Consider the following 27,791-nt stretch of genomic DNA (forward strand, 5'->3'; position numbering starts at 1 on the left):
TGAATGAATAGATGAATGATTGAACTATTAACAACTCGTTAATTGGGGTACTTTCTTGGTTCTCTTGTTAGGTAAAATCAGCTGTGTATTTGAACTAAAGCTTTCTTCATTTATTGTAGTCATGATTAGTTGAAAGTAAGAAATTCTGGCTTGATATTCATAGTTAACTATTAATTGCAAACTTCTTATCAGGAAAAAGATCTTAGGTGTTAATTTTACAGAATGATAGTTCTCAGAAAGGGCCTGCCTCTTATTTAAGCTAACAAATTATTATCTTTCACAAGAAAAACAGGAGGGATTTGAATTTATGTACTATTAGATGTGTTCCCTGTTAGCTCAAATACATTTGCAATGACGTGTACAACAGTAGGATTGACAAGAGGTTTCTAGACCTCAGGACAACTCCAGTGGTTTTCTGGCAGCATGGAGGACCTTAGCATAAAAAAGAAAGGATCTGATGCTCAATTTCAGTAAATCTGGAGTAGTGAGCTGAGAGCCAAGAGGGGAACTTCACTTCCACACCAAACTCTTGCATCCACTCAGGGTGCTGCAGATAGTGGGACCTGATGTCAAGGACTTGAGCTGCCCATTCCCTCCCACAAAGAGAATCTGTCTCTCATTTGCTTGCCAGAATATGGAGACTTCCTTTTCACTATTAAAGATAGCTTTGAAAGTATAAATGCCTCTTGGAAAAGTGGACTTAAAACTCATGATAAAAAATTAAATGACTGAAATTAACAATTTTGGCAGTAATTTTGGTGGGAATACAGAAGGTGAGGGAAAAAAAAAAGAAAGAAGAGAAAGGCATATGGAGGAGGAGAAAAGCGTAGAGCAAGAGTCAATAGGGAGCTCAGAGAAAATCTCCAATGGCTGCAGTATTTTTTTTTTTTTTTTTTTTTGCGGTACGCGGGCCTCTCACTGTTGTGGCCTCTCCCGCTGCAGAGCACAGGTTCCGGACCCGCAGGCTCAGCGGCCGTGGCTCACGGGCCCAGCCACTCCGCGGCATGTGGGATCCTTCCGGACCGGGGCACAAACCCGTGTCCCCTGCATTGGCAGGCGGACTCTCAACCACTGCACTACCAGGGAAGCCCCAATGGCTGCAGTTTTATACCAGAATGTGAAGTTTTGAAATTCCTTAGCTCTAGCAATAGGCTTTGATTTAAACAAGAAAAAAAAAAAAAGACAGAATAGACACACAAAATGTACTTCATGTATCCATTTAGTGGTGGTTTGCAGCCATTTAACTAACACGTGTGGTATTGACTTCAGCGTCCATTATGGGCATCAACTCAGCAGCCTGTATTTTTTTTTTTTTTTTGCAGTTTGATTTTCAAGACTTTCCCATAGCTTTTAGTACTGTTTTTTGGACTCATCTTCATTAAGGATTTTAAAAGCAAAGGTCTTTGCTTACACTGAAAGTGCTACTTTTCCTAGCATCATAGTTCCTTGCTAATGGGTTTCTGAATACCATTTTCATTATTTAATTTTTGTAGAACTCTACTTCCTTTATTATTATGTTTGCCTTTGTTAATATGTACAATCTGTTGGCTACATATTGCTAGGCTTTAAATATTTTTCCTGTTTACCATTAATAGAAAATGGTTGCTGATTCATTTGCTTTGCAGAATAAATCACTAACCTCATCCATGCCCAGCAGAAAAATGGCATGTATTATTTCCTGATTATCCTCACTAGCTGTTTCGCTCTGATCTCTCTCTTTTCCTCTATACTGGTGAAGATATAATGTTCTTTGCTTATGGAGAGGAAACAAGCAGAATGGTAAGGCTGCTTAGACTTTACAAATTTGATAGTAATCATTTACCTACTTCATAATAGTAATGTATATAACACCTGACAGTTTACTGACCTTCACTTATATTATCTTGTTTGAATCCTGGAGGGTTGTCCTATTTATTATCCCATTTTACAAATGTGACCTATACAAGGTCATGATCAGTAAGTGACTGAGGCCACCCCTTCTTTCCTTAATCAGGCTCAAGTCTTTTCCATCTTAAGACCCAAAATCCCTTTCTCAGTCCCAAAGGGTTTTAGCTATAACCCTTTTTTTCCCCCCTTCAGAGCTCAGCTGCTTGAGAGTGATCTGTACCCGTTTTCCCATTTCCTCATGTCCCATTCATTCTTCAGTTCACTGAAATCCAACATTGGTGTCCACCACTGTACTGGACTGACTTGGTAAAGGGCATTGCAACCTTCTGGTTGCTAAGTGCACGAGTACTTTCTAGTCTTCCTTTTACTTGAGTCCTCTGTGGTATTTGACACTATCGGTTATTCCTGCCTTCTCACAACTCTTACCTTGGCTTCGGGGACATCACCATCTTTGGATTTTCTCCTGCCTATCAATCTCAGGTCTCTTCAGCAACTCCTTTTCCTATGCTTTTTCCTTAAATAATGAGATCCTCAGAATTCCAGCTTCCACATACCCCACTGTCCTTTTTCTTCCCTTTTCTTCTCATCCTGGAGCAATTTTATCCATTTCTTACTGTTTCCACTGTAGGTAGATGACTTTTTAAAATTTTTTAAACTATTACAGATGTTTTCAAACATAGAAGTAGAGATAATATTTTAATTAATGCCCATAGACCCATTACTCAGTTGCAACAATTACTGACATTTTGTGCATCTTATCATTTCACTTGTAAATACTTCAAATCCATTTCATAAAGGCTTTTAAAAATCATAACCACCATGCCATTTTATACCTAAGCAGAATTAACAATAATAATTTAATATCATCTATTACTTCCTAAATTTCTATGATTGTCTCAAAGATACCTTTTTATAGTTGCTTTGTTTGACTCCAGATTCAGATGAGTTGATGGCTCTTAAATGAGTCCCCGTTTCTAACCCTGCCTGTCAGGCCTCTCTCTTGGGCTGTAAACCCAGGTATCTAGCTGACCTTTGATACTTTTATTTGGAGACCTCAAAGGTATTTCAGACTCTTTATGTCTCTAACTTCCTTTGTCCCTAAAAGCTGATCCTCATCTTGTGCGTTACTTGTCCACCCAATTGTTCATGCCTGAAACCTGGGGTTCATCTCATTCACTTCCTATATCCAATATGTTACCAAATACTGCCAATTCTGTCTCCTAAATATCTTTTCAGTCCATCTTTCCATCCTCCCTGCTGTCTTAGTTTAGGCCATCATTTTCCCCCAGATGTCAGCAACAGCCTCCCAAATATTCCCCTATTTCTAGTCCTGCCTCCAAATATTCTTTCCATTACAGCCAGGGACCTTTCTAAAGTGTAAATCTGGTCATATCACTCCTCTACTTAATCTCTTAAAAAGCTCCCCATTGTTTTCAGGATAAATTTTAAAGTACAAGGCTTTCAAAACTCAGTGCTTGCTAACATATCCAGCTCCATTTCCCCCTTTCTCTCCTGATGCTGTAATTCTAGCCATACATTCCTCTGTTACTCTATGCCCTTTCTCACCTTGGGCCTATCCATATGCTCCTTCTACAGTAATGCTCTTTTATTTTCCTCTTCCAACCCTTTCCTCATTGATTTAAGTCCTCGTCTTTACATCTTTGCTTAAACAACACTTTTGGGAAGTCTTCCCTCATGCCCCAAGCCTGAGTGAGTGCCTGCTCTCAGGATGCCTGGAGTACTCAGGGGTACTCAGTTCTAGCTCCTTTTGTAACATTTATGCCACAGGTTTCTAAATGCTTATTTGATATCTTATTTGTGGTTATAGTCTATGTCAAGCATAGTGTCTGTTATCAGGCAAATGCTGAAATATTAGTTGAAAGAATGAAGCAATGGTTCTTCTAAGTCCCAAGTTCTTTCTAGTATACCACTAACTTAGTGTTGTAGATATTGTCTGATAGCCATTGCTCTAGCTTCTAGGCCTTAGAAAATTCAGTTGAATTTTCAGAAGATAGTTGAAACAGAAAAATGGTAGTGTAGGGTAAAGTTTGTAAGCTTGTTCCTGTCTTAGAGCTAACTACTCACTTGCCTTGGAATATTTTCACCTAGTTGATTCCTTGTTGTTTAGACTTAACTGTAAATATCACCCCTCAGAAGGGCATTTCCTGACTACACTGACTAATGTAATCACGTGGTTACTATCACATGTCCTAGTTTTAATTCTCTGCATAGCTCTTATTGCTGTTTCTTTATTGTTCTTTTGTGTCTCTCTTTCCCCAAAGGTGACAAGGGACCTTGTCTATCCTGTTCATTGCTGCAGAGTAGGTACTCTCTCAGTATATGTTGAATTAATGGAAAAATTAATGAATGAATGACTGCTATAGAAGTTGAGGTGATACACTTTCAGGACGGATAAGGGAAAATGACAAGCTTACTTCCTAAGGGGTAAGTTTTCTCAAAAGTAAACAAACCCTTTGTGGGTCCTGTTATTAGTTAGACATGAGATCTTGTGTTCAACCTTTTTCTGTGCCATTCCTAATTTTCCTTTTCTTAAGGGTATGTGGAGAGGTTTTTAATGGATGCTCTCCATTGGACCACTCTGTACAGTAGCCGAGACATGGAAACCACCAGTGTCCATCAACAGATGATTGGTTTAAGAAGATGTGGCACGCGCATACACACACACACACACACACACACACACACACACACACACACACTGGAATATTACTCAGCCATAAAAAAGTATGAAACATTGCCATTCGCAGCAACATGGATGACCTAGAGAATATCATATTCAGTGAAGTAAGCAGACAGAAAGACATATGATGTCATTTATTTGTGGAATCTAAAAAATGATACAGATGAATCTATATACAAAACAGAAACAGACTGATAGACATAGAAAACAAACTCAAACTTATGGGTACCAAAGGGGAAAGGAAGTGGGGGAGGGATAAAGTAGGAATATGGGATTAACATCTGTTAATATACATAAAATAGAAAAGCAACAAGGATTTACTAAATAGCACAGGGAACTATATTCAGTATCTTATAATAACTTATAATGGAAAAGAATCTGAAAAAGTATATATATTCAGTTCCATATATATATGGAACTGAATCACTATGTTGTACACTTGAAACTAACACAATATTGTAAATCAACTGTACTTCAGTGAAAATAAGTAAATATGCCAGCACCATTTGTTGAAAATGTCTATCCTTCTCTGCATTGCCTTTGTCAAAAATCAGTTGTCTGTATGTGTGTGGATTTATTTCTATTCTGCTCTATTGGTTAATTTGTCTATCTTTATGCCAATATCACACTGATTTAATTACTGTAGCTTTGTAAGTCTTGAAAAAAAGGTAGTGTTAGCCCTCCAACTTTCTTTTGACGATTCTAGATCTTTTTCAGTTCCATGTGAATTTTAGAATCAGCTTGTCAACTTCTGTAATGATTTTAACTGAGATTACGTTGAACTTATGTAGATCAGTTTGGGGAGAATTGACATCTTAACAATATTGGGTTTGACATCTTCGATTCACCTTTGCTGCGAGTGGGGCTACTCTCCATTGTGGTGCACAGGCTTCTCACTGCGGTGACTTCTCTTGTTGAGGAGCACGGGCCCTAGGCCCGCGGGCCCTAGGCGTGCGTGCTTCAGTAGTTGTGGCACGCGGGCTCAGTAGTTGTGGCCCACGGGCTCTAGAGTGCAGGCTCAGTAGCTGTGGCGCATGGGCTTTGTTGCTCCACGGCATATGGGATCTTCCCGGACCAGGTCTCGAACCCGTGTCCCCATGCATTGGCAGGTGGATTCTTAACCACTGCGCCACCAGGGAAGCCTGAGAACGTTTTTTCTATTGTCAGCATTTAGCAGTATAAATGTCACTCTCAGTACTACCTTACCTGTCCCACATATTTTGATAAGTTGTATTTTTATACAGAAAAAATTTAAGATACCTATTACATCATAGAATTTTCAGTACCTAGACTAATAGTCCCTAGTTTCCTCAACTGTGGCCCCTCTCCTTTATTTAAATCATGGTACCTAGAACATAGAATTCTGGATTAGTCTGGCCATTGAATAATAGAACAGGAATGCCTGTTCATTCCTTTTTTGTTCATTGATTTATTAAGTCATTCATTCAACAAATATTTACTGAATTCCTATACCAGGCATTGTGCTGGTTAGGAGTACAGAGATGATTAAGATGGGCATGTTCCCTCTTCTCATGGCACTGTCTGGCAGGGAAGAGAAATATTTAAACAAATAATTTCAAGGGTGACTACTATCTCCTATGTTACAGAAAATCCACTGCCATTAACAAAAGCTAGGTTAAAATGCCATTAGTTTTTGGACTTCCCTGGTGGTACAGTGGTTAAGACTCTGCACTCCACTGCAGAAGGTATGGGTTTGATCCTTGGTCAGGGGAACTAAGATCCCGCATGCTGCAAGGCCAAAAAAAACAAAAAAACAAACCATTAGTTTTTTGTTTTTGTGTTGTTTTTCAACAAGTTCTGCCATTTTTTTTACCCTATTTTTAAAATCTCTGTTTGTCTTTAAACTAGGATGATCCAAAACTGGTCTGTACCCTACAGGCTATACCAATTGCTTAAAGCTGACTTCTTTCTGATTGGTTAGGGCTTGTTTAAATATTTTGAATATCCTCCCTGGCCTAACTATGACTGCAAATATCTCTGTCTTCCCCTTTCCATCGACCGTTCTTTTAGAATACAATCTGAGCCCATAACAGAGTAGCACCTTAGATTTGGGTAGACTGATCAACTTTTTAAGAGTTCTCTGTCAGTTAAGCCTTTTGATCCTCACCAAAATGCTGGGCAGTTACGACCCCAACTGACAGATGAGGAAGTAGAGATTCAGAGAGGCTAAGTGACTCTCCCAGTTGGGAAACTTTTTTTTAAAAAGTATACAAGTTCCTACACTCCCACCTAAGGCCTTTACTCTTGCCTCAATCTCACTGCCTTTTCATAACTGACCATTAAATATGTTTTAAAGAGGGCAAAGTCCAACTGTAGAGGAGATCTGCCTGTCTGAAGCATGATTATTAGTGGTGATGGTTGGGTATTACCTGGCATGCATGTGTTAGGTTTACAGTAAAGAATGCCTACATTTTATTAACTGTCCTCTTAGATATATTAGTGACTATCACACCTGAATTACAACAAAGAAGCACTAGAGAAAATTCAATGTGGGCGGCAAAATTCTTTGAAGAATAACTAGTTATAATTGGGGAGTCTGAACACATTTCAGAGTTGCACGTTTAATATGCAGTATGGTTAATTGCACTGTAATTACAGTATTTTAGAATGGCATGCTAAGTGTTTAATCCTTTTCACGTTTTCCCTCCAATCAGTGGTCTGCCTTCATTTTCCAGATTGATGAAGTCTGCCTCAGAGAAGGGGGTAGGTAACAAGATGGTGCCGATGTGTCTAATCAACTGGGAAAGTTGTAAAATGAATCTTTCCTATCTGGAATTTATATTTAATCATAGTTATGTTCTCTTTATGAATGAGTGTTGATTAGTTAGTTGTAAGAATATGAAAACAATAAGAGCTTTTTTACCCAGATAAGTTATGCTAGAGTCATTATTTGGGTCTGATTGAGTTGATGGGGATATTTACATTACCTCAGCACATAGCTCCACTTAATCTTATTCATAATGTTAATTATATACCCCAAGAGTTACTGTCATGCACTTGTTTATGGTGTTTACTCTTAGGATTTGTTTGTACATGTGTTTATTGTATGGTTCCCCTCTCTTCCACTGGACTATGCCCCTTTCGTAGTTGCAAAAGGCATTTCCACTAAGAGAAACCTGATCTTCAGGAGTTTGTTCCCACTGATTTGATGACAGCTAACTCAAGGAAGGCAACTCAATTCTGTTTCAGAGAGTTGGTTAACACTATACCATTGAACTGACTTTTAGTCGTTTTCTTTTCATTAATTAATTAATTAATGGCTGTGTTGGGTCTTTGTTGCTGCACGTGGGCTTTCTCTAATTGTGCGAGTGGGGGCTACTCTTCATTGCGGTGTGCAGGCTTCTCATTGCGGTGGCTTCTCTTTGTTGCGGAGCATGGACTCCAGACACATGGGCTTCAGTAGTTGTGGCACATGGGCTCAGTAGTTGTGGCTCGCGGGCTCTAGAGCGCAGGCTCAGTAGTTGTGGCGCACGGGCTTAGTTGCTCCGTGGCATATGAGATCTTCCCAGACCAGGGCTCGAACCTGTGTCCCCTGCATTGGCAGAGGGATTCTTAACCACTGCGCCACCAGGGAAGTCCCTTTAGTCTTTTTTTCTACCTTCATGTATTTGCATATGCTTTTTCAGTGTCTGGAGTTTCTTTCTCTGCATATTCCCTGCAAACTGCAGTTCATCTTTCAAGATCTGCCTTGAAATTCCATTCCTCAAGAAAGCATGCCCTAATTCTACCAAAGAGAGTGAATCATTGCCTCCTTTATCTCAGTTACTGTCTCTGAACATTAATGCCATCACAGACCCATCATACTGTACAGGTTTCCCCCTGACTATTCGAAAGCAGAACATTCCTATGAAACCTTTCCTAAGCTGAAATGGTGGAAGGTAAAAAAGCAATTACCTTAGGACACATCTTGCTAACGTATGCACAAAATATATCAAGATAAAGCACAGTTGCTCACATACAGAGTTCAAAGCTATGGCAACTTGATGCTAAGATGCTGAGTATAGTTCCCAGGGAAGGAGCTTGACAGTGCCACTTTGCAGCAGCTTGGGGCTTGCTGCAAAACAAACATTGAACACTATTTTTGCCTTTTACCCCTTCATAAAAGTGAAACCAGGTCCTAAAGTAGGTCTTCTGTAAAAGTGAAGTGTTGTAAAATGAACTTTCTAAAAGTAGTGGATACCTGTATTGCAGCTATCTTTTGATACGTTTGCTTTAATTAACAGATTGGTGTGTCTGAGAGTGAGGGCCATAGTGTATTCATTTCTCTTATTACCCAGGTCTAACAGTGTCTGCTTCATAGCTGGTGTTTAATAATTTCTCAGTGTTGAATGACGTAGATTATTCTTTTTAAAATCTTTTTTTTCATATTTAAAGACTATTTTTTAGAACACTTTTAGGTTCACAGCAAAATTGAAAGGAAGGTACAGAGGTTTCTCATGTACCTTCTGTCCCAACATATGCATAGCCTCCCCCATTATCAACATCTCACACCAAAGTGGAATATTTATTACAACTGATGAATGTTTGCTGACACATTGGAATCACCCGAAGTCCATAGTTTACATTATGGTTTACTCTTGGTGTTGTACATTCTATGGGTTTGGACAAAAGTATAATGACATGTATCCATCATTCTAGTATCATACAGTATCATTCACTTCCCTAGATTTTTAAAAAGTGAGATATAATTGACATACATATTCGTTTTAGGTGTACAACATAACGATTCAATATTTGTATGTATTGCAAAATGATCACCACAATGTCTAGTTAACATCCATTACCATACATAGTTACACAATTTTATTTTTTAAATAATTTTTCGAGATACTTACATAGCATAAAATCACTCTTTTAAAGTATACAGTTTTAAAGTGGTTTCTAATATATTCAAGAAGTTGTGGAAATGTCATTCCTATCTAATTTCAGAGCACTTTCATCACTACAAAAAGAAACCTCATACCCATTCCTCATTCCCTCCTACCACCAGCCCTTGGCAACCACTAATCTAATTTTGGTCTCTGATTTGCCATTAGTGGACATTTTATATAAATGGAATCATACAGTGTGTGTCTTCTTAGCATAATGTTTTCAAGGTTATCCATGTTATAGCATGTATCAGTACTTCATTCCTGTCCAAATACCATTCCATCATATGGACATATATTTTGTTTATCTATTTACCAATTGATAGACATTTGGGTTGCTTTTACTTTTTGACTGTTATGAATAGTGCTGCTACTAACATTCATATACAACTTTTTGAACATATGTTTTTAATTGTCTTGGGTATATACATAGAAGTGAAATTTCTGGGTCATATGGTAACTCTGTTTAACTTTTTGAGGGGCTGCCAAATTGTTTTCCAAAATGGCTACACCATTTTACATTCCCGCTGACAATGTGTGAGGGTTCCAGTTTCTCCACATATTCCCCAACACTTGTTATTGTCTGTCTTATTGATTACAGCCACCTTAGTGAGCATGAAGTGGTATCTCATCGTGGTTTTGATTTGCGTTTACCTAGTGACTAATGATTTTGCACACCTTTTCATGTGCTCATTGGCCATTTTTTTCTTTTTTTTTTTTTGCGGTACGTGGGCCTCTCACTGCTGTGGCCTCTCCCGTTGCGGAGCACAGGCTCCGGACGCGCAGGCTCAGCGGCCATGGCTCACGGGCCCAGCCGCTCCGCGGCATGTGGGATCCTCCCGGACTGGGGCACGTACCCATGTCCCCTGCATCGGCAGGCGGACTCTCAACCACTGCGCCACCAGGGAAGCCCTCTTGCCTTTTTTTGATATGACATTCCAACATGTAGTTTTTTGGTATTCTATTTGGCATTCTCTCAGCTTCCTGTTCTACAGTTTGGTGTTTGTCATTAATTTTGGGAAATTCCCAGTCATTATTACTTCAAATATTTCTTAGATTGTTTTCTCTCTTCTCCTGGTATTTCAGTCACATGAATATTAAACGTTTGGTAATCGTTCCACATTTCTTAGATACTGTGTTCCTTTGTTTTCATTTTTTTCCTCTTTGCTTTTCAGTTTGGGAAGTTTCTGTTAACATTATCTTCAAGCTCATTGATTCTTTCCTCATTTGTGTCCAGTTTGTTCATCAAAGAGGCATTCTTCATTTCTCTCTTTTTTAAAAAATATTTATTTATTTATTTGGTTGCCCTGCATCTTAGTTGCGGCAGGCGGGCTCCTTAGTTGTGGCATGCAAACTCTTAATTGCAGCATGCATGTGGGATCTAGTTCCCTGACCAGGAATTGAACCCGGGCCCCCTGCATTGAGAGTGTGGAGTTGTAATCACTGCACCACCAGGGAAGTCCCCATTCTTTATTTCTGTTAAAATATTTTTTATTTCTAGCATTTCTCTTGGAATCTTTCTTAGAGTTTCTGTCTCTATGCTTACGTTGCTCATCTGTTCTTGCATGTTGTCCACTTTTTTCCTTAGATCCCTTAGCATATTATTCATAGTTACTTTAGGTCTGAAATTTTTAAAACTTTGCCATATCCAACTCCAGTTCTGATGATTACTCTGTCTCTTTAAGCTGTGTTTTTTTATCTTTCAGGATGCCTTGTAATTTTTTGTTTAAACCTGTACATGATGTACTGGGTAAAAAGAACTGAAGTAAATAGGCCTCTACTGTGAAGTTTTATGTTTATTTGGCTAGGAATTAGGCTGTGTTTACTGTTTGCTGTAGCCGTAGGTGTCAGAGGCTAAATTTTCCTCTGGTGACCTTGTTTTTGTCTCTTCTGTGTCTTCGGGTTTCTATAAAGACTTCTTCTTAAATAAGGTCTGAGACATGCAATTCTTTCCATTGTAATCCCCTGTTATTATATAGAAGTCCTATAGATGTAGTGGTAAAGTTTAAGGGGAAGGGATGCATTCTATAGACCTATGATTGGACCTCAGTCTTTTAGCAAACCTGTACCCCTGGGCTGTAACCTTACAAATTATTTCTCAGTTTACTCCCTCTGGTGAGATGAGAAGACTGGAGTTGGTTATTTCCCTTATGCCACATGAAGGGGCTGGTGTTTTTCTTTCCCTGTGTGGGAGACTGGACCAGGCCTCAATTGGGTATTTCCGTTCTCTTGGTTGTTAGGCTTTGGTAAAATCTCAGTAAAATAGTTTCTCTTGAAGACAGGCCTTTTTAAGGATAACAGTATTCTCTGGGTATATTTCAAAACGGCTACCATTGTGGTTGGAAAAGATACTTGATATGATTTCAATCTTCTTAAATTTGTTAAAACGTTTTGTGGCTGAAAACATGATATATCCTGGAGACACTTGGTCATGTTGTGTAATCCCCGTAATGTTCTGTTGGATTAGCTGCTAATATTTAGTTGTGGACTTTTATATCTGTATTCACAAGGGTTATTGGTCTATAATTTTCTTTTCTTGTGATGTCTTTATCTGGCTTTGATATCATAGTAATGCTGACTTCATAGAATGAGTTCGGAAGTTTTCCCTTGTTTTCTATTTTTTGAAAGAGTTTAGAAGAATTGGTGTTAATTGTTCTTTAAATATTTGGTAGAATTCACCAGTGAAGGCATCTGGTCCTGGACTTTTCTTCGTTGGAAGGTTTTTGATCACTGATTCAGTCTCTTTACTTGTTATGAGTCTATTGAGATTTTCTATTTCTTCTTCAGTCTACATCATTTGTGTGTTTCTAGAAATTTGTCCATTTCATCTATGTTTTCTAATTTATTGGTGTATAATTATTCATATTATTTTCTTATAATCCTTTTCATTTTTGTCATGTTGGTAATAATGTCTCCACTTTCATTTCTGATTTTATTTCCATCATCTCTCTTTATTAGTTTAGCTAAAGATTTGTCAATTTTGTTGATATTTTCAAAGAAATAACTTTTGATTTCATTGATTCTATTGTGTGTTATTGTACTTATCTCCATTCTAATCTTCATTATTTCTTTCCTTCTGCGAACTTTGGGTTTATTTTACTCTTCTTTTCCTATTTTCTCAAGGTGTAAAGTTAGCCATTTGCAGCTTATAAATTTCCCTGTGAGTGCTGCCTTCACTGCACCCCAGAAGTTTTGGGGTGTTATATTTTTGTTTTTAATCCTCTCTGTTCTGATTTCCCTTGTGATTTCTTCTTTGAACCTTTGGTTATTGAAGAGGGTGTTGTTTAATATCTATATATTTGTGAATTTTCCAGATTTCCTTCTATTACTGATTGCTAATATCATGCCATTATGGTTGAAGAAGATACTTTGTATGATTTGTACGATTTTATGATTTTAATCTTTTAAAGTTTATTGAGACTAAATTCTTGGCATAACATAGTATCTATTCTGGAGAATATTCCACGTGCACTTGAGAAGAATGTGAATTGTGCTCTATAGTTTGGAGTGTTCTATACATGTCTGTTATATCTAGTTTGTGTATAGTGTTGTTTAAGCCCTCTCTATCCTTATTAATCTATCAGAATTTTGTATCCATTATTGAAAGTGAGGTATTGTAGTCTCCAAGTATTATTGTTGAGCTGTCTATTTCTCCCTTCAATTCTGTCAATGTTTCCTTCATATATTTTGGGAGTTGTTTGTTTGCTGTATATGTGTTTATAATTGTTATATATTCTTGATGAACTGACACTTTTGTGAATATATAATGTCCTCCTTTGTCTTTTGTAACAGTTTTTGACTTACGGTCTGTTTGTCTGAAATTAGTATAACCACCCAAGTTCTCTTTTGGTTACTATTTGCATGGAATATTTTTTCATTGTTTTATTACTTTCACCTATTTGTGTCTTTTTATATTGTTGAGTGTTGAATTTTGTTGTAATCCTTTAATGATTACAACATTAAATAAGAAGTCTGCCATCACTTTTATTGTTGTTCTACTGCATGTAATATGCATGTTTCTTTGGCTGCTTTTAAGACCTGATTGTTATATTTAGTTTTTAACAGTTTGACTATGATATGCCTAGGAGTGGTCCTTGTATTTCTGCTGCACTATTTATAAAGAGACAAATACTAGCAACAACTCAGATGTCTTAAGAATTTGAGAATAGCTAAATATTCATTGATACAATGGAGCGGCATTGAGTAAATATGTAGATTATATTGGTACAAGATAAAGTATATATGAAATAAAGTTTAGTAAAAAGTAGAATGTATATATATACAAAGATTTGAAAAAGGAAAAATGTTTATACAAGAAACATAAATTTAATAGAGTTATGTAAGTAGTCTTTTAAGGTAAAAGTTTTCTTCCTCTGAAAACCTTTTTATAACAGATTTTTGAGATATAGTTCACATATCACAAAATTTTCCCATGCAAAGTATACACTTAAAGTATACAATCTAATGGTTTTGAATATGTTCATGGAGTTGTTCAACCATCACCACAATCAATTTTAGAAAAAGTTTACCACCCCAGCAAGAAACCCCATACCTTCTAGCAGTTACTTACCATTCCCCCGACACCCACAGCCCTAGACAACCACTGATTAACTTTCTCTCTCTGTGGATTTGCCTGTTCTGGACATTCTACATAAATGGAGTCATACAGTGTCTAGTGTTTTCTGACTGGCTTTTTCACTTAGCATAATGTTTTCAAAGTTTATCCATGGTGTAGCATGTATCAAAACTTACTTTCTTTTTTTTTTTTTTTGCAGTATGCGGGCCTCTCACTGTTGTGGCCTCTTCCGTTGTGGAGCACAGGCTCCGGACGCGCAGACTCAGCGGCCATGGCTCACGGGCCCAGCCGCTCCGCGGCATGTGGGATCTTCCCGGACCGGGGCACGAACCCGTGTCCCCTGCATCGGCAGGCGGACTCTCAACCACTGCGCCACCAGGGAAGCCCAAAACTTTCTTTTTTATTGTTAAGCAATGTTCCAATGTTATCATTTTTATATCATAATTAACATTATAGTAAAGCCTTTTAGGGTAGATTCCCTAATATGGAATTAGTGGATTAGAGGAAATGAACCTTCATTTCCTATTGTATTTCAGTCTTATTTGTCTATATACCTCAAAAGACTACATCAGTAATGTGACTTTACATTAAATTCCTGGAAACACAAACATTAAAGAGAAAATCCTTCGATCACTGCTCTCTCCCACTCCACTCCTCACCCCTTGGGCCTCTTCCTCTACTTTCTACCCCTAGAAGCAGCCATTATCCTGAGTTTGGTACATATCCTTTCAACTCATTTTTAAAAAGTCTCTCCTTCCCCTATCTCTGTCCATATATGCATATGTACAGACACATTTTAAGGGTTTTTAATTACATGTTATATGGAGGTTAATGAATCCATTGTGATGCCTGCAACACAAATCCCTATGTGCATTATTAAATAGAACAAAAACTAATTATTATCACTTCTATCCTTTCCATTAATATTCATATCATATAAATAAACCATGGTGTAATGGGAGATCTGAATCCCTATAATTGACTCTAATAGCCATCCTAATAATTCATCCCATGCCCTCAAGATAACACCATACTGTATTTCAGGAGGCTATTTTAATTTCAAGGAAGGGAAACAGGATTAATTTCAAGGGGCTGCAGATTCCGTGTGGGACCAAAGCACTCAATTTGATTATAGATTTGATAATTGATTAACTCATTCTTAAATTCCAAAAGTGATATCTAAATTACTGTATAATGGGAGTAGACAATTAAATCGACCATTTAAAAAGTGGAACCTTGTGAACTAACCCAAATATTTAACAGGCACTCTGCTGGTATTTGGTTTCATAGGAGAAAATAGTTGATTATTTAGGTTTGGAGGAGGACTCTGGCATTATCCAGCAGTCAGAGTGACTGATCAGGTATAACAGGTTTCCTGGCTGCAGTATGAAAGCTAGATGACCATGATTTGTTACTCAAATCTCTTGATTTTTTTTTTCTGGAAATGATTTCTCTTTATACAAAATACCTGGTGGCAGCACATATCATTCATATTTTCATGTAGTTGAGTCTGAATTTCTCATGTTTCCTGGGCCTTCTTTAAACTCTGAGGATTAAGATACCATCTCAGGTAATCTTAAGGCAAAGGCCATTTGATTATTTTTCTTGGCAGCTGGATCTGCAACTGTCTTAAACTATCTTAAGAAAAACTAGGGAAAGGACTGAATAATAAGACCCCAGGGCTTCCCTGGTGGTGCAGTGGTTAAGAATCCTCCTGCCAGTGCAGGGGACACTGGTTCAATCCCTGGTCCGGGAAGATCCCACATGCCGTGGAGCAACTAAGCCCGTGTGCCACAACTACTGACCCTGTGCTCTAGAGCCTGCAAGCCACAACTACTGAGCCTGCATGCCACAACTAATGAAGCCCATGCACCTAGAGCCCCTGCTCTGCAACAAGAGAGGCCATGGCAAGAGAAGCCCATGCACCTCAATGAAGAGTAGCCCCTGCTCGCCGCAACTAGAGAAAGCCTGTGCGCAGCAATGAAGACCCAACATGGCCAAATATAAATAAATAAAATAAATTTATAAAGAAAAAAAAAAAAGACCCCATACCAAAATTATTTTTAAAGTTTCAAAATTTTAGTTCACTCTATTTAAAAACTGCCTATTTAAATGCTGCCTTTTTAGATCACTCTACCACTAAATCACTCATGCTAAAATATTATATTGCCTTTTTAGAAGATGAGAAAGCAGTGCTACCATTTTTTTTCAGTTCGTTTTGAATTAGAATTTAGTAGGAATATCAGACAGATACTAGTTGCAGCACTTACCTATATTCTAGCTCCTCTTCCCCATTCCTTATGGAGACCTACTCAGTAAATGGAGTTGGGCATTTACATAAAATAGCAAGTGAGGAATGAGCAGAAGCACTGTGCTCGTGTAGTACCCACACTAAGACCTTTGAGGCAGTGAGAAAAAGCAAGATGTGCAGTAAGCCTAATTCAGTTTGGATTTATTTTGTATGCTTAATGATTAGTGTAAAAGAACTCTGCCCATTTTAGCTTATAATTAGCATCCACAACCCCTTTTTCACAGAGCTGTAACCTTAATTTTTTTTTAAAAAAGAACATCTATTATATGTCAGATTCTGGATATGGTGTTTTGTGTATCTTTCTCTCCTTGTTCAGCACTTAACAGCCTTTCCGGGAGAGTAGGTATTAGTATTATTCCCATTTTTTAGATGAAGTTCAAAGAGGTCAGGAGACTTGACCAAAGACTGACTGGCAACTGGGGGTTGGGGAGAACCATTTTGAAATCTGGAAGGTCTGCCGCCCCTTTTCTGGTCAGGCTCTAACCCAGACCTGGGTTTAAATAGCCTAGAAGGCAGTGAAGCGGGACAAATGCTGGGCTTCACTTCACCAGGCTCTGCTGCCAGGCAGATGTGTGACCTTAGGTATTTGGACTGCAGTGGCCTCTACCCTGAAGAGAAGATATTTCCACCGCAAACCAGATGATCCGCGAGGCCTGGCGATCCACGTGCTGCAGGGCCCAGTTTTGACCATTTCTCAAACCGGTGTTGCTGGAGGAAGCCAGCTGACTACCACGCCCTCCTTGGAACTTACCAGACTGGCCTGTTTCAGTATCTGTATGCTTATCAAGGTGCAAAGCATATTAACACAGAGCCCGGCCCTGAGGGCACCTAGGTTTTCCCACACCGCCCCCAGAGTCCACTGTACGAGAATTGGGGAAGAATCCTGGGTGTTTATTGCTAATTACATCTCGCTCGTGGGGAGAGGCTCTTGACAGCGTTCCAAGTGGGGTTCTCGTTGACGCTGCAGACCCAGGGCAGGTTTTCTCCGGAACGCGCGGCGGGGTGGAGGCGGAGAAGAGGGTGCAGGAGATAGCCACAGCGAACTCACGCAGCCCCGCACGCCTTCCCCCTGCGCATCCTGCGGCGCCGGCCTCCGCGGAGAAAGGCGAGGGACAGCGGCGGCCGCAGGCTAGGCACGGGTTGCGGGCCCAGGTGCCACCGTGGGTGCCTCCTACGTCCCCACCTCCTGCCCCCGGGCTACCGGCCTGTCCCCGCCCCTCCGCCTGACTGCAGGTGAAGCAGCCAAGGCCGCTGAGTAGGTGCGTGGGGATGATCTCACCCGCGCGCTCCGCGCCAGGAGGAGGAGGAGCGGGAGCAAATCCAACTTCCGGGTAGTGAAGCCGCAAGCCACCGGCATCTTGCTTTTTCTTTCCCCTCCCCCCACTGTACCCCTCGCCTCTCCCTCCTTTCCTTTTATTCCCGGCCCCACCTGCCAAAATGAACAGCTCGGACGAGGAGAAGCAGCTGCAGCTCATCTCCAGTCTGAAGGAGCAAGGTAGGCGGGCGTGTGGCCGCCAGGTGCGGGCAGCCGCGGCCCATGGGCGGGGACGGCTCCAGGGCGCTGGCTTTGCGGTGGTGGAAGCTGGGCGGGAGGTATTGCGGCCGTCGTAGTCACCCCCAGTAGCTCCGTCACCCGTGGAAAAGCATTCTCCGCGCCCCGCGCGCTTTGGCGAGCTCGGGGCAGAGGGTAACGTGCTTTGCTTGTGCCTGGGAGTGTCGTGCCCGGCAGGGCGGGAAGCGCTACCCGTTGGTCGCTTTAGCCGGCCATGGGGGTTGAGGAGAAGGGCCAAGGATTTGGCGGGGACGAGGTCCCACGGTACCACCGTACACGCGGGGGAAGCGAGTGGGGCTGGTTATTTTGGAGAGGCGGCGGTTTAGGCAGCTCTGCTGGCCTCGCTCCCTGGCCTCGGCCCCCCCTTGCACGTTGGCGCCTGCGGCGCTGCTTGACAGCCTTTCCGAGCTTTTCATTCTGGTTTGGCCTAGTTCCTCTTTCCTTAGCAGCGAGGATTTGCAGGCCGTGGTGTGTTTTATCGCTTCCCATTTTTAGCAATTTATTTGTCAGTGAGGCAACACCCTGCCTGTGCGGGGCTTCTTGAATTAGGACTTGTCTCTGGTTCGCAGGAAAGCCATGTACATGCATTTCTGCATTGCCTGATAACTAGATAAAGAACTGTTTTAATCTCTTAATAAAGAACTGTTGTAGTCAGTGATTTTCATCACTTAACCACACTTCTGAACAAAGCCAAATTAAGATCATATGTGAACCTAACACTTTTTAAATTTAAAATTATTATTACCCTGACCAAAGGTGGCCTGAGAATATGGGTCAAGAAAGAGGAATCATGCAGATTTAGGAAGTAAAAATGTGTAGGAACATATGTTTTCCTGAATAACTTGCTTACATGGCCGTATAGTGGAAGGGGCCCCGCTCTGTGGCTAATCCTGGTGTTTAATCCCAGCTCTTTCACTTCTCTTGACTTAACTCACCAACTCTGTGAACTTGGAAGAGTCTCTTCCCTTCCGTGGGTCTTATGGTTAATCAAGCCTGACCTGACTAGGCGCAAGAGCTAAACCAGATGATTTTATGAGGTCTGCCCAGTACTGTGACCTGTTGCTCCTCGAGACCACAGACATACCATTCATAAGGGTATTTTGATCCCTCTGCAGTCCACACTCCTGGAAACAAATCTCAACATGACTGTTTAGTAACTGTGTGACCTTGGGGAAATTATCAATATTTAACCTCTCGAAAATGGACAGAACACATTCCTCTCTGTATCTAGCGTCTAGAAAGTGCTGGATAAATATTAATGGCTTTTGCCTTCCCACGTACTGTCAACTCCCATCCTAGATTAGTCTAAGGTCATGAAGTCACAAGAATCAGTGAATCTAGTGGGTGGGCAACATGCCTTTATCTGGAATTTCTCAAGTGTTTTAGTGAAGGGCTGGATTTTATTAGTATTTTATTCCTGATAACATTGCCCCCGTCACCCAACATAAAGACTCTTAATTCATATTCTAGACTGTTGGAGCTTTCATTATTGGTAGTATCTGTCAGTGGATGCCAGGTCTTTTGATGGATGGTCAGTTTTCAAATAATGTTAAAATTTCAAATTTCACTTCTTTTCATTATGTATATAATTTCAAGGATAATTTAACAGTGCAGATAATCCACAAGTTATTTATATTTGATTTTGGAACACATCTCTATCTCTGTGTTGGATTTGAGACTTGAGAAAAACGGACGATTCTTAAGTTTCTGGTTCTCCAGTTATGTTGGAAAACAAACAAATCCATGCATTAGTATTTTTAGAGGATATATTTCCTCAATTTTGAGCATATCAAAGGCAATAGAACAGTTAGACTTTGAAATTTGTGTTTCTTAAAGCGTATACTTTTTTTTTAGGATATTGAGTCTGGTTACACAGGTGTTGGGGTTTTTATCAGCCCATGGTGTAATTTTTATACATTTCAAACTTGGAGCATTTGTCAGTGGATCATAGACTGTGATAGCAAGTGACTTATTTCAAGAGTATTTAATTGCTGTTTAACCTGCGAAACTAACTGGGAGGCTAGGGATTTGAGGAGGAAAACCTGGCAACTAGGTGTTTGGGCTCTTACCAATATTATGATCAATTTTGTAAGCCGGTATGTGTGATTTATTTTTAAAAGTAGACAGTACTTTTTACAGCCTGTTAACATTGTGAATAATTCCACTACTATTTAATGTGAACAAGAAGAGCCATTATCGATTAAATACTCTGCTTTTCTTTTTTTAGGCTGAGTAAACCTATTCATTTACTCCTTTGACAAATACTAGGTACCTGTCATATGTGATGCCCATGTGCTGGGCACTGGGGGAAGAGATGGTGAACCAGACAGACAAGTTTATTGTCTAGTAGACAGTCATTAATCAAATAATCATACAAATCAGTTTGTACAATTAAAAATTTTTTTTCTAGGATAGATTCTTAGGAATGGAATTGTTGGCTTAGAGGGCATATATGTATAAAGTTTTGCTAGGCATTGCAAAAGTGCCCCCCTCCCCAGATGGCTGTACCAGTTCACATTCCCCCCAGAAGTGTCCATTTTCCCATGCTTTGGTCAACAGTGACCAACAGCAGTCTTTACTAATTTGACAGCCTGACAGGTTGCTTAATTTTTGCCAATCTGATGAACAAAAATGGTACCTTTAAAAAATTTGTTTGACCTGGTAATTAGTGAGGTTTGAAATCTTTTTACATGTTTGTTGGCCATTTAGGTTTCATCATATCGTTTCTTCCCTGGTGTATTTTAAGTCTAAAATTTGAACCCATTCCCCAGGAGGGTGTTCAGAAAGAAGGTTGCCATCAACTCTAAATGGCAAAGCTGACAGCAGCCTTCCCTAATGTGAAGTCTTTAGTGGTGTGGTGAATAAGGTTGCTTTTGACAAAAGTTGTGAAATGTAATGACGGAGTCTGTCATAATATGAACAATCTCTAATTTATACTTAACATTCCCTAAGCTCTATGTCTTATAAATCACACCCACTTCTGAATTACTTCAAAACATTGTATGTTCCCTTCTAGTGAATGGTATAATTAGCTATATTATGTCTTTCTAGAAAGTTATATTATGTCCCTTTAAAAAAAATTAGCCAGTGTGCGATTGCTTATGTTCAAGCAGATGTTGAGGTAATGAGGTAATTCTCCTTTTGTCTTTTTTGCGGCTTTATTTTATTGGACTGATTGACATCTTTAATGCACTGAGAAATGGCAACTTGCGATACTATTTCCAATGCATATGTCCTAGCTTACTAAAGTGGACATTTTCCTTACAAAACATAATACAGTGTTCAGAATTCTGTTGGGAAATGATAGACTTAGCTCAGCATTTGTTTAAGGTACATGATTTTCTTTGTATTTCATTCAGCCCACATGCATTGAATATTCATAGCCAGGCACTGTGCTAGGCCTCAGAGATATAGAGATGGAAAAAACCTTGTCCCTGCTGGTGAGGAGTTCCTAGTTTAGAGATGGTGGTAGAGTGTCTAACTAGCCTCATTTGGGTCATGTGTTTAAAGTCCTTTGGCCAGGGAAGGGCAGGGCACCTTGATTGGCAGCCTCCACAAAGACCAATGGATTGGAGTAGTCCAAAAAGACTGGTGTGCCACTACCAGAAGGGGGGATGCGGGCTAGAAAGACACAAACAGCAGATGTCCACTAAACTGTCATCATAATGCCATGGCATTTGGATCTTGTTGAGGAAGTTTTGAAGAGAATGATTGCCACTTAGCAAAAAGGATGTTCTAATGTAAGACCAAAACAACAACAACAAACAAATAAAAGTTATGGGCTATTCTTGGACTGACACTATTTAAAATGGTAAGATAATTGGTTTTAAAGCAAGGTAACCTTCTTTCATCTTGAGAGTTGGTATCATTTTCTCCAAGATTATTGAGCTAGTGCTTAAGGTTCACATGGAAATTTAGTCAAGTTTATTCTTAGAAGAGAGTTAGTAATTAAAAGAGGCTTCCAGTGTTCCCTTGGCTTCCAGGCTAGGAAGTAGCTAGAGCATTATTTTGACAAAAGGGTCTGAAACTGCTGTCTACCAAAATGACCCTATTTATCTGGAAAAGCTGAAGCATTGTCAATCTCGGGTCCATACAAAGTCAGTCAGTAGAAAGCCGTTTGGGACTAAATGGTTGCCTTGGTGTCAGGTGCAAACCTGGCTTTACACCACTATTTTCCAAGTGTGGTCCAGGGACTAACTGTATCTGAACAACCAGGGTACATATGTACTTACTTAGTTACCCCTGAAAAGGCTGGTAAATTTATATTTCTTCATCTGGTTACATTTTTGTAAGATTTGCATTTAAAATTTTTTGCTTTTAGAACAAAGTATTACATGAATTGAGAAAACTGCACAGAATACAAATGAACATCTCAGTGAATTATTTTTAAAAAGCAAGTATGTTTCTAACAACGCTTAAATCAGAACATTTCCAGAAGCCCCTTCATAACCCCTCCAATCACTATCACCTTCCTCTTCCCAAAGATATCCAATGCCACCAAAGATAAGTTTTGCAAGTTTCTGAAATGTACATAAACGGAATCATACAGTGTGTTTTATTTGCTTCTGTCCTCTTTCACTCATTATGTGTGTGAGATTTATCAGTATTGTCCCATGTAGTTATAGTTCGTTTGTTTGCATTGCTGAGTAGTATTCCACTGTATGAACATACCAAAAAAAATGTAAGCTAATATAGTGGAGATCAGGGGTCAGCAGACTTTTTCTGTAAATGGCAGAGATAAGTATTTTAGGCATTGTGGGCCATATGATTTTTGTAAACCAGAGTATTAAAAATGCATTTTCCTAAAGTTGGTGAGCCACTGCCAAAGAGGCCCCAGTTGGGGTGACCCTCTGTGAGATGGACATTCAGCATGGCCTGAGGAACTACAACTTCTAGTCAGAATTTCACTATTCACCTAACACTGCTGTTAGGTAGATCAGTCTTACTTTTGTTTTTTTAAAAAATTAAATTAAAAAATAAACATATACTCACAGAAGAAAAAAGCATATGGAGTAAAAAGTACAATTACCTGTTCCTTCTGACTCATTATTTCTCAATCTTTATTTCATTATACTCTCCAAAGGAGTCTTTTTAGACATTTTTTCCCCTAATCACTTCCCCTCCCCATGACATTTTAATACCACTGATACTCTGCATCTTTTTGTGTACTGTGATCCTTTGGAGAGCTACAGGCCATTGTCATATCTAATATTTTTTTCCTCTTTGAGGGTGACCCGTTGATAATGCATGTTCTAACCCCATTTCCATTTCTCAAAGTTATCTACTGTTAACCTTTTGTTGTATTTCCTTCTGGAAATTGTGTTTGTATGTACATATATATTTGTCAGTTAATATATATTATAGAATTCATACCAGTACATATAGAGTTAAACCTTTAAAAATTGATTGCATAATGTTCCCTGTATGGATCTCCCGCAGGGTAGTTAATGTCCTCTGGAAAACAAACTTCTGTATTTCTATTTTTTTTTTTATTAAAAATAATGCTTCTGGCAATAGAGAAGAGTTGGAGACATCAGTATGAACTCATGTTTAGCTTAATATAGATACCGATGGTTACATATAGAAATATTTACAGATGTGTATATACGTATTGGGTTAGTATACAGACATTTATTTCCTTGCTCTTTCAGCTGAGAGCCTAGGTGTACCAGTAACAATGAGCACATCTAGCTCCAGAACATGGCTTGTAATACCATTTTCCAGTAAAAGGAACAGGGCTCCTGGGAGAAATGGCTGATTCTAGGGCTGGAGTGACTGGGGCAGGATATATACAAGATGAGCCTGGAGTATCTTGTGGTTACTAGAAAGTAAGGAAGTGCTCAAAAAAATGAGCCCACAATGATGGGGATATGTCAAAGAGATATAAGAACCAACTGAAAGAACTTCCAATGGCCAAAGATGGAACAATTTGAACAACAAAATACTGGATTATAACCCAAAGTATAAAATAAATATTCATGAGTCCATAGTGATATAAATTAATGAGAAGAGACACATCTTCCATGTAGAACAGTTCCAAATAATTTATGTATCCTCCCGCTCAAAGGGCCGTGGAGCATAATGCCCTGCTCTGTAAGTGTGGGGTGTGCGTAGTGACTTCCTTCCAAAGAGAGGACAGTATGCAAAGGGGGGTAAATAGTAACTTTAAAGTGGAGAAACCTGACAGACATTACCTCAGTTAGGTGATCTAGGTCAACTTCAATAGTGATTTAAGTCATGTTGATAGTATGTACCTTTGATGTGAGATGATGAAAATGGCACTTCACCTCTGTGGTCCTCCCCTAAAAACCTATAGCCCCAGTCTCATCATGAGGAAAACATCCCAGGTTGGGGAACATTTTACAAAATATCTGATCAGTGCTCCTCAAAGTTATCAAGTTAAGGACTTTTTTTTTTTTTTTGCGGTACGCGGGCCTCTCACTGTTGTGGCCTCTCCCGTTGGCGGAGCACAGGCTCCGGACGCACAGGTTCAGCGGCCATGGCTCACGGGCCCAGCTGTGAATCTAAAGTTTATAAAACGAAAATTTATTCAAAACAGTAATGCTGCTTACATCCTTTGTACACATATATCTCTGTAAGTGCAACTGTAGGAAAAATTCTGAGAAGTGGAATCGTTAGATCCAAAAAGTATGTATATTTTAAACTTTGTTGTGCTGTAGATTTTATTCTGTAGAGCTGTTAACACAGCCAAGCTTTGCTTTAAAATGTAGAAGGAACACTGCTTTTTTCTCTGCTTCCCATGTTAGCTAAGCATTTTATTTCATTTATTTTTTATTGATGTATCTAAGCATTGTAAACATTAAAACACGAGTTCTGAATTTTTTGTTTGGTGCAGTGAACAGTAATATATTAGGATCCTTTTAGTTGATTCTATCTCAAATCCTCTATGGCACAAATCAGGGTATGATTCTGAGATTGAGATTATATATATATATGTATATCTCAACATATATGTATGTACATATACATACACATTTATATATATATATTTGTTTTAAATACGGCTTTGAGGAGCAGTTTTAGATTACAGAAAAATTGAGCAGAAGGTACAGAGAATTCCCTCATCTTCCCCCTCCCTGCCCCCGTTTTCCCTTATTATTATCATCTTGCATTAGTGTGGTACAGGTCTTAGAACTGATGAGCCAATATTGATACATTATTGTTAACTAAAGTCCGTAGTTTGCATTAGGGTTTATTCTTTTTTTTTTTTTGCTGTACACGGGCCTCTCACTGCTGTGGCCTCTCCCGTTGCGGAGCGCAGGCTCAGCGGCCATGGCTCACGGGCCAGCCGCTCCGCGGCATGTGGGATCTTCCTGGACCGGGGCACGAACCCGTGTCCCCTGCATCGGTAGGCGGATTCTCAACCACTGAGCCACCAGGGAAGCCCCAGGGTTTATTCTTTATGTTGTACATTCCATGGGTTTTGACAGATGTATGACATGTACCCATCATTACATTATCAAACAGAATAATTTCACTGCTCCAAAAATTTCCTCTGTTCTACCTGTTCATCCCTCTCACCTTACCCTGGAACTCCTGGCAACTAGTGATCTTTTTACTGGCTCCATAGTTTTGCTTTTTCCATAATGTTATATAGTTAAAATTGTACAGAGTATAGCATTTTTAGATTGGCTTCTTGCATGTAGCAATATGCATTTGGGCTTCCTGCATGTCTTTTGTGCTTGACAGCTCATTTGTTTCTCTTTCTCTGAATAATACTCCATTGTATAGATGTACCGTTGTTAGTTTATCCATTCACTTGTTGGTGAACATCACAGTTGCTTCCAAGTTTTGGCAGTTAGGAATAAAACTGCTATAAACATTCATGTAGTGGTAGGGTATGGGGGAAGGGAATAGTCCTGTGATAGGGTCTCTGTTTTTAAGTGAGCCTGTGCCCCAGAGCTGTGACTTTCACAAGTGCTTCTCAGTTCCAGTTTTCCCTGTCCGTGAGACAAGAAGGCTACAGGTGCTGGAGTTGGTTTTTACCTTCCCTTTAATCTGTTAGGCTCTAATAAAATAATTTCTCTTGAGGGAAGGTTTTGTTATAAAGAACAGAATGCTCTGGGCACATTTCGTGATGGCTACTTTTCCCTTCCCCTGCCAGAAACAGTAGGGAAATTTTCTCAGTATTCACTGTGAGGACCTGGTAGTACTCCTGGAGTTAAAACTCAAAAAAGTGTTGGGGCTTCTTAAGATCCGCCCATGCCTAGAGTTTTTAACTCTCAAACTTGTTGGAACTGAGCCTCTAGCAATTTGTTAGTTACAGTTTAGATTTTTTTTCCTATCTTGGCACATGAGGGTGTTTCTGCACCTTGGCTTCTGCTCCAGTAAGTTGTGATCCTCTGTATCTGTCTGAGTGTATCTCTAATTTTTGGAGTAGTGATTTGCCCTGTGACTTCAGTTCTCTCATGGATCCAAGAAGAGTTGTTGATTTTCAGTGTGTTCAGGTTTTTTTGTTGTTGTGAGGACCAGAGTGTCGGCTTAAAAGCTCCTTACATGCCAGACCAGAAACCAGACTTATATACGTATTTTAAAGTTCTCAGTTTCCTTCCTTTCTGGTGGTTAACTTGAAGTCATTAATATAGTTTGTTGAGATTACTTCTTAAGCATCATTAAATCATTAACACTGTACTGTGTGTTCTATCAGGTGAAGAGTGAATTTCAGGTTTGCTATAATTTCTTTTAGATGGAATCTCTCACCTTTGTTTTTTGATCAGGTTTTCCAGCAGTGTTTCCCTGGCTTTTCTAATGCTTTAATTAACAACTGAGGTATAAACAACTTCTCTTTCTATCCTGGCTTTAAGAGCAGAACCTACTGGGATGTGTGCAGAAGTGAATAATGTCCTAATTGAACATTATCTGTTATGACTTATGTCCTCATACCCCATTAGTAAGAGATGTTTCAAGGCTCCATGAGCCTCAAAGATGTAAACTCAGTGGATGAGAATATACATTAGAAGATCTCATGAGGCAGTGTTTTTCTGGTTACATTTGATGGCTATTTAAAGCTTCATTTTTATTAAGTATCTTGTTGTAACCTATGATTTAAGAGGCCCTTTTAATATGGGGAGGAAAGTATGTGCTCTTTCATGATTTGTTCATGTGAAGACCTAGATCCATTCTTCCTCCTTCCTGAATTTAACACACATTTATTAAGTGCCTACAATATGTCAGGCATTGTGCTAGAAGAGGGCATCTGGATGCATAAAGACATAGTCTTCAACCTAGAGGGTTATTTCTGGTCTAGTGCTTTAGCACACTGCACAGAGTAGTGCTCATAAATGTTTTTTACATGGATGACCTTTAGGATCAGTAGACTGGTTCTGCTTCCGCCATTCCTTACTGTGGGATTTGACTTTTCTATGCATTTGTGTCTTCACTTTTAAAGGGGAGATGTTAATATTTGGCTTAATTGCTCTACATCACAGATTTATATGAACCACTCATTTCATTCAACATAGGCATAGACTCTGTGCTTTGTATTCTGCTGAGTGTAAGGTATATAGCAAGGAATTGAGTGGGAGAAAAGACAAGAAAACAGACCTGTGTTCAGACAACTTATAATGTTGCATGTAGATGCTCCAGTAGAGATCTATGAACAGTATACTTTGGTAGTATATTAGAAATATAAATGCTGATTTTTGCCCCCGTTATATGGGGAGAGTTTCTTAGAAGAAATGACAGTTGAACTGCATTGAAAAGGAGGAGGTAGGGAAGATGCGGAAGGGAAGACCTTGCAGGCAGAAGGGAAAATATTTGTAAAGACACTTGGGTATGAAAGGTCTTAGAGGGTTTAGGGAAGCATTGGGACTTTGGGTATGATGGAGTGAGTGTGGTCTCTGATTGGGGAGAGG

The 27,791-nt window shown here is 39.4% G+C and overlaps 1 protein-coding gene across 5 annotated transcripts in view; it reads left to right on the forward strand.

The window, feature by feature from the left end:
- Positions 1–17,367: 17,367 nt before the first annotated feature.
- SHTN1 (shootin 1) overlaps positions 17,368–27,791 on the forward strand; it is a 101,901-nt gene continuing 91,477 nt past the window's right edge. For 2 of the 5 annotated variants that reach the window (XM_067709285.1, XM_067709290.1), the window contains exon 1: positions 17,373–17,859. In XM_067709285.1, the coding sequence (XP_067565386.1) occupies positions 17,802–17,859 (58 nt within the window). In that variant the 5' untranslated portion in view covers positions 17,373–17,801. Of the gene's footprint in view, positions 17,860–27,791 lie in introns of all 5 variants that reach the window. The other 3 variants (XM_067709286.1, XM_067709289.1, XM_067709287.1) reach the window with 3 other exon arrangements.

The sequence above is a fragment of the Pseudorca crassidens genome, chromosome 16 (assembly GCF_039906515.1).
Source record: "Pseudorca crassidens isolate mPseCra1 chromosome 16, mPseCra1.hap1, whole genome shotgun sequence".
NCBI lineage: Eukaryota > Metazoa > Chordata > Mammalia > Artiodactyla > Delphinidae > Pseudorca > Pseudorca crassidens.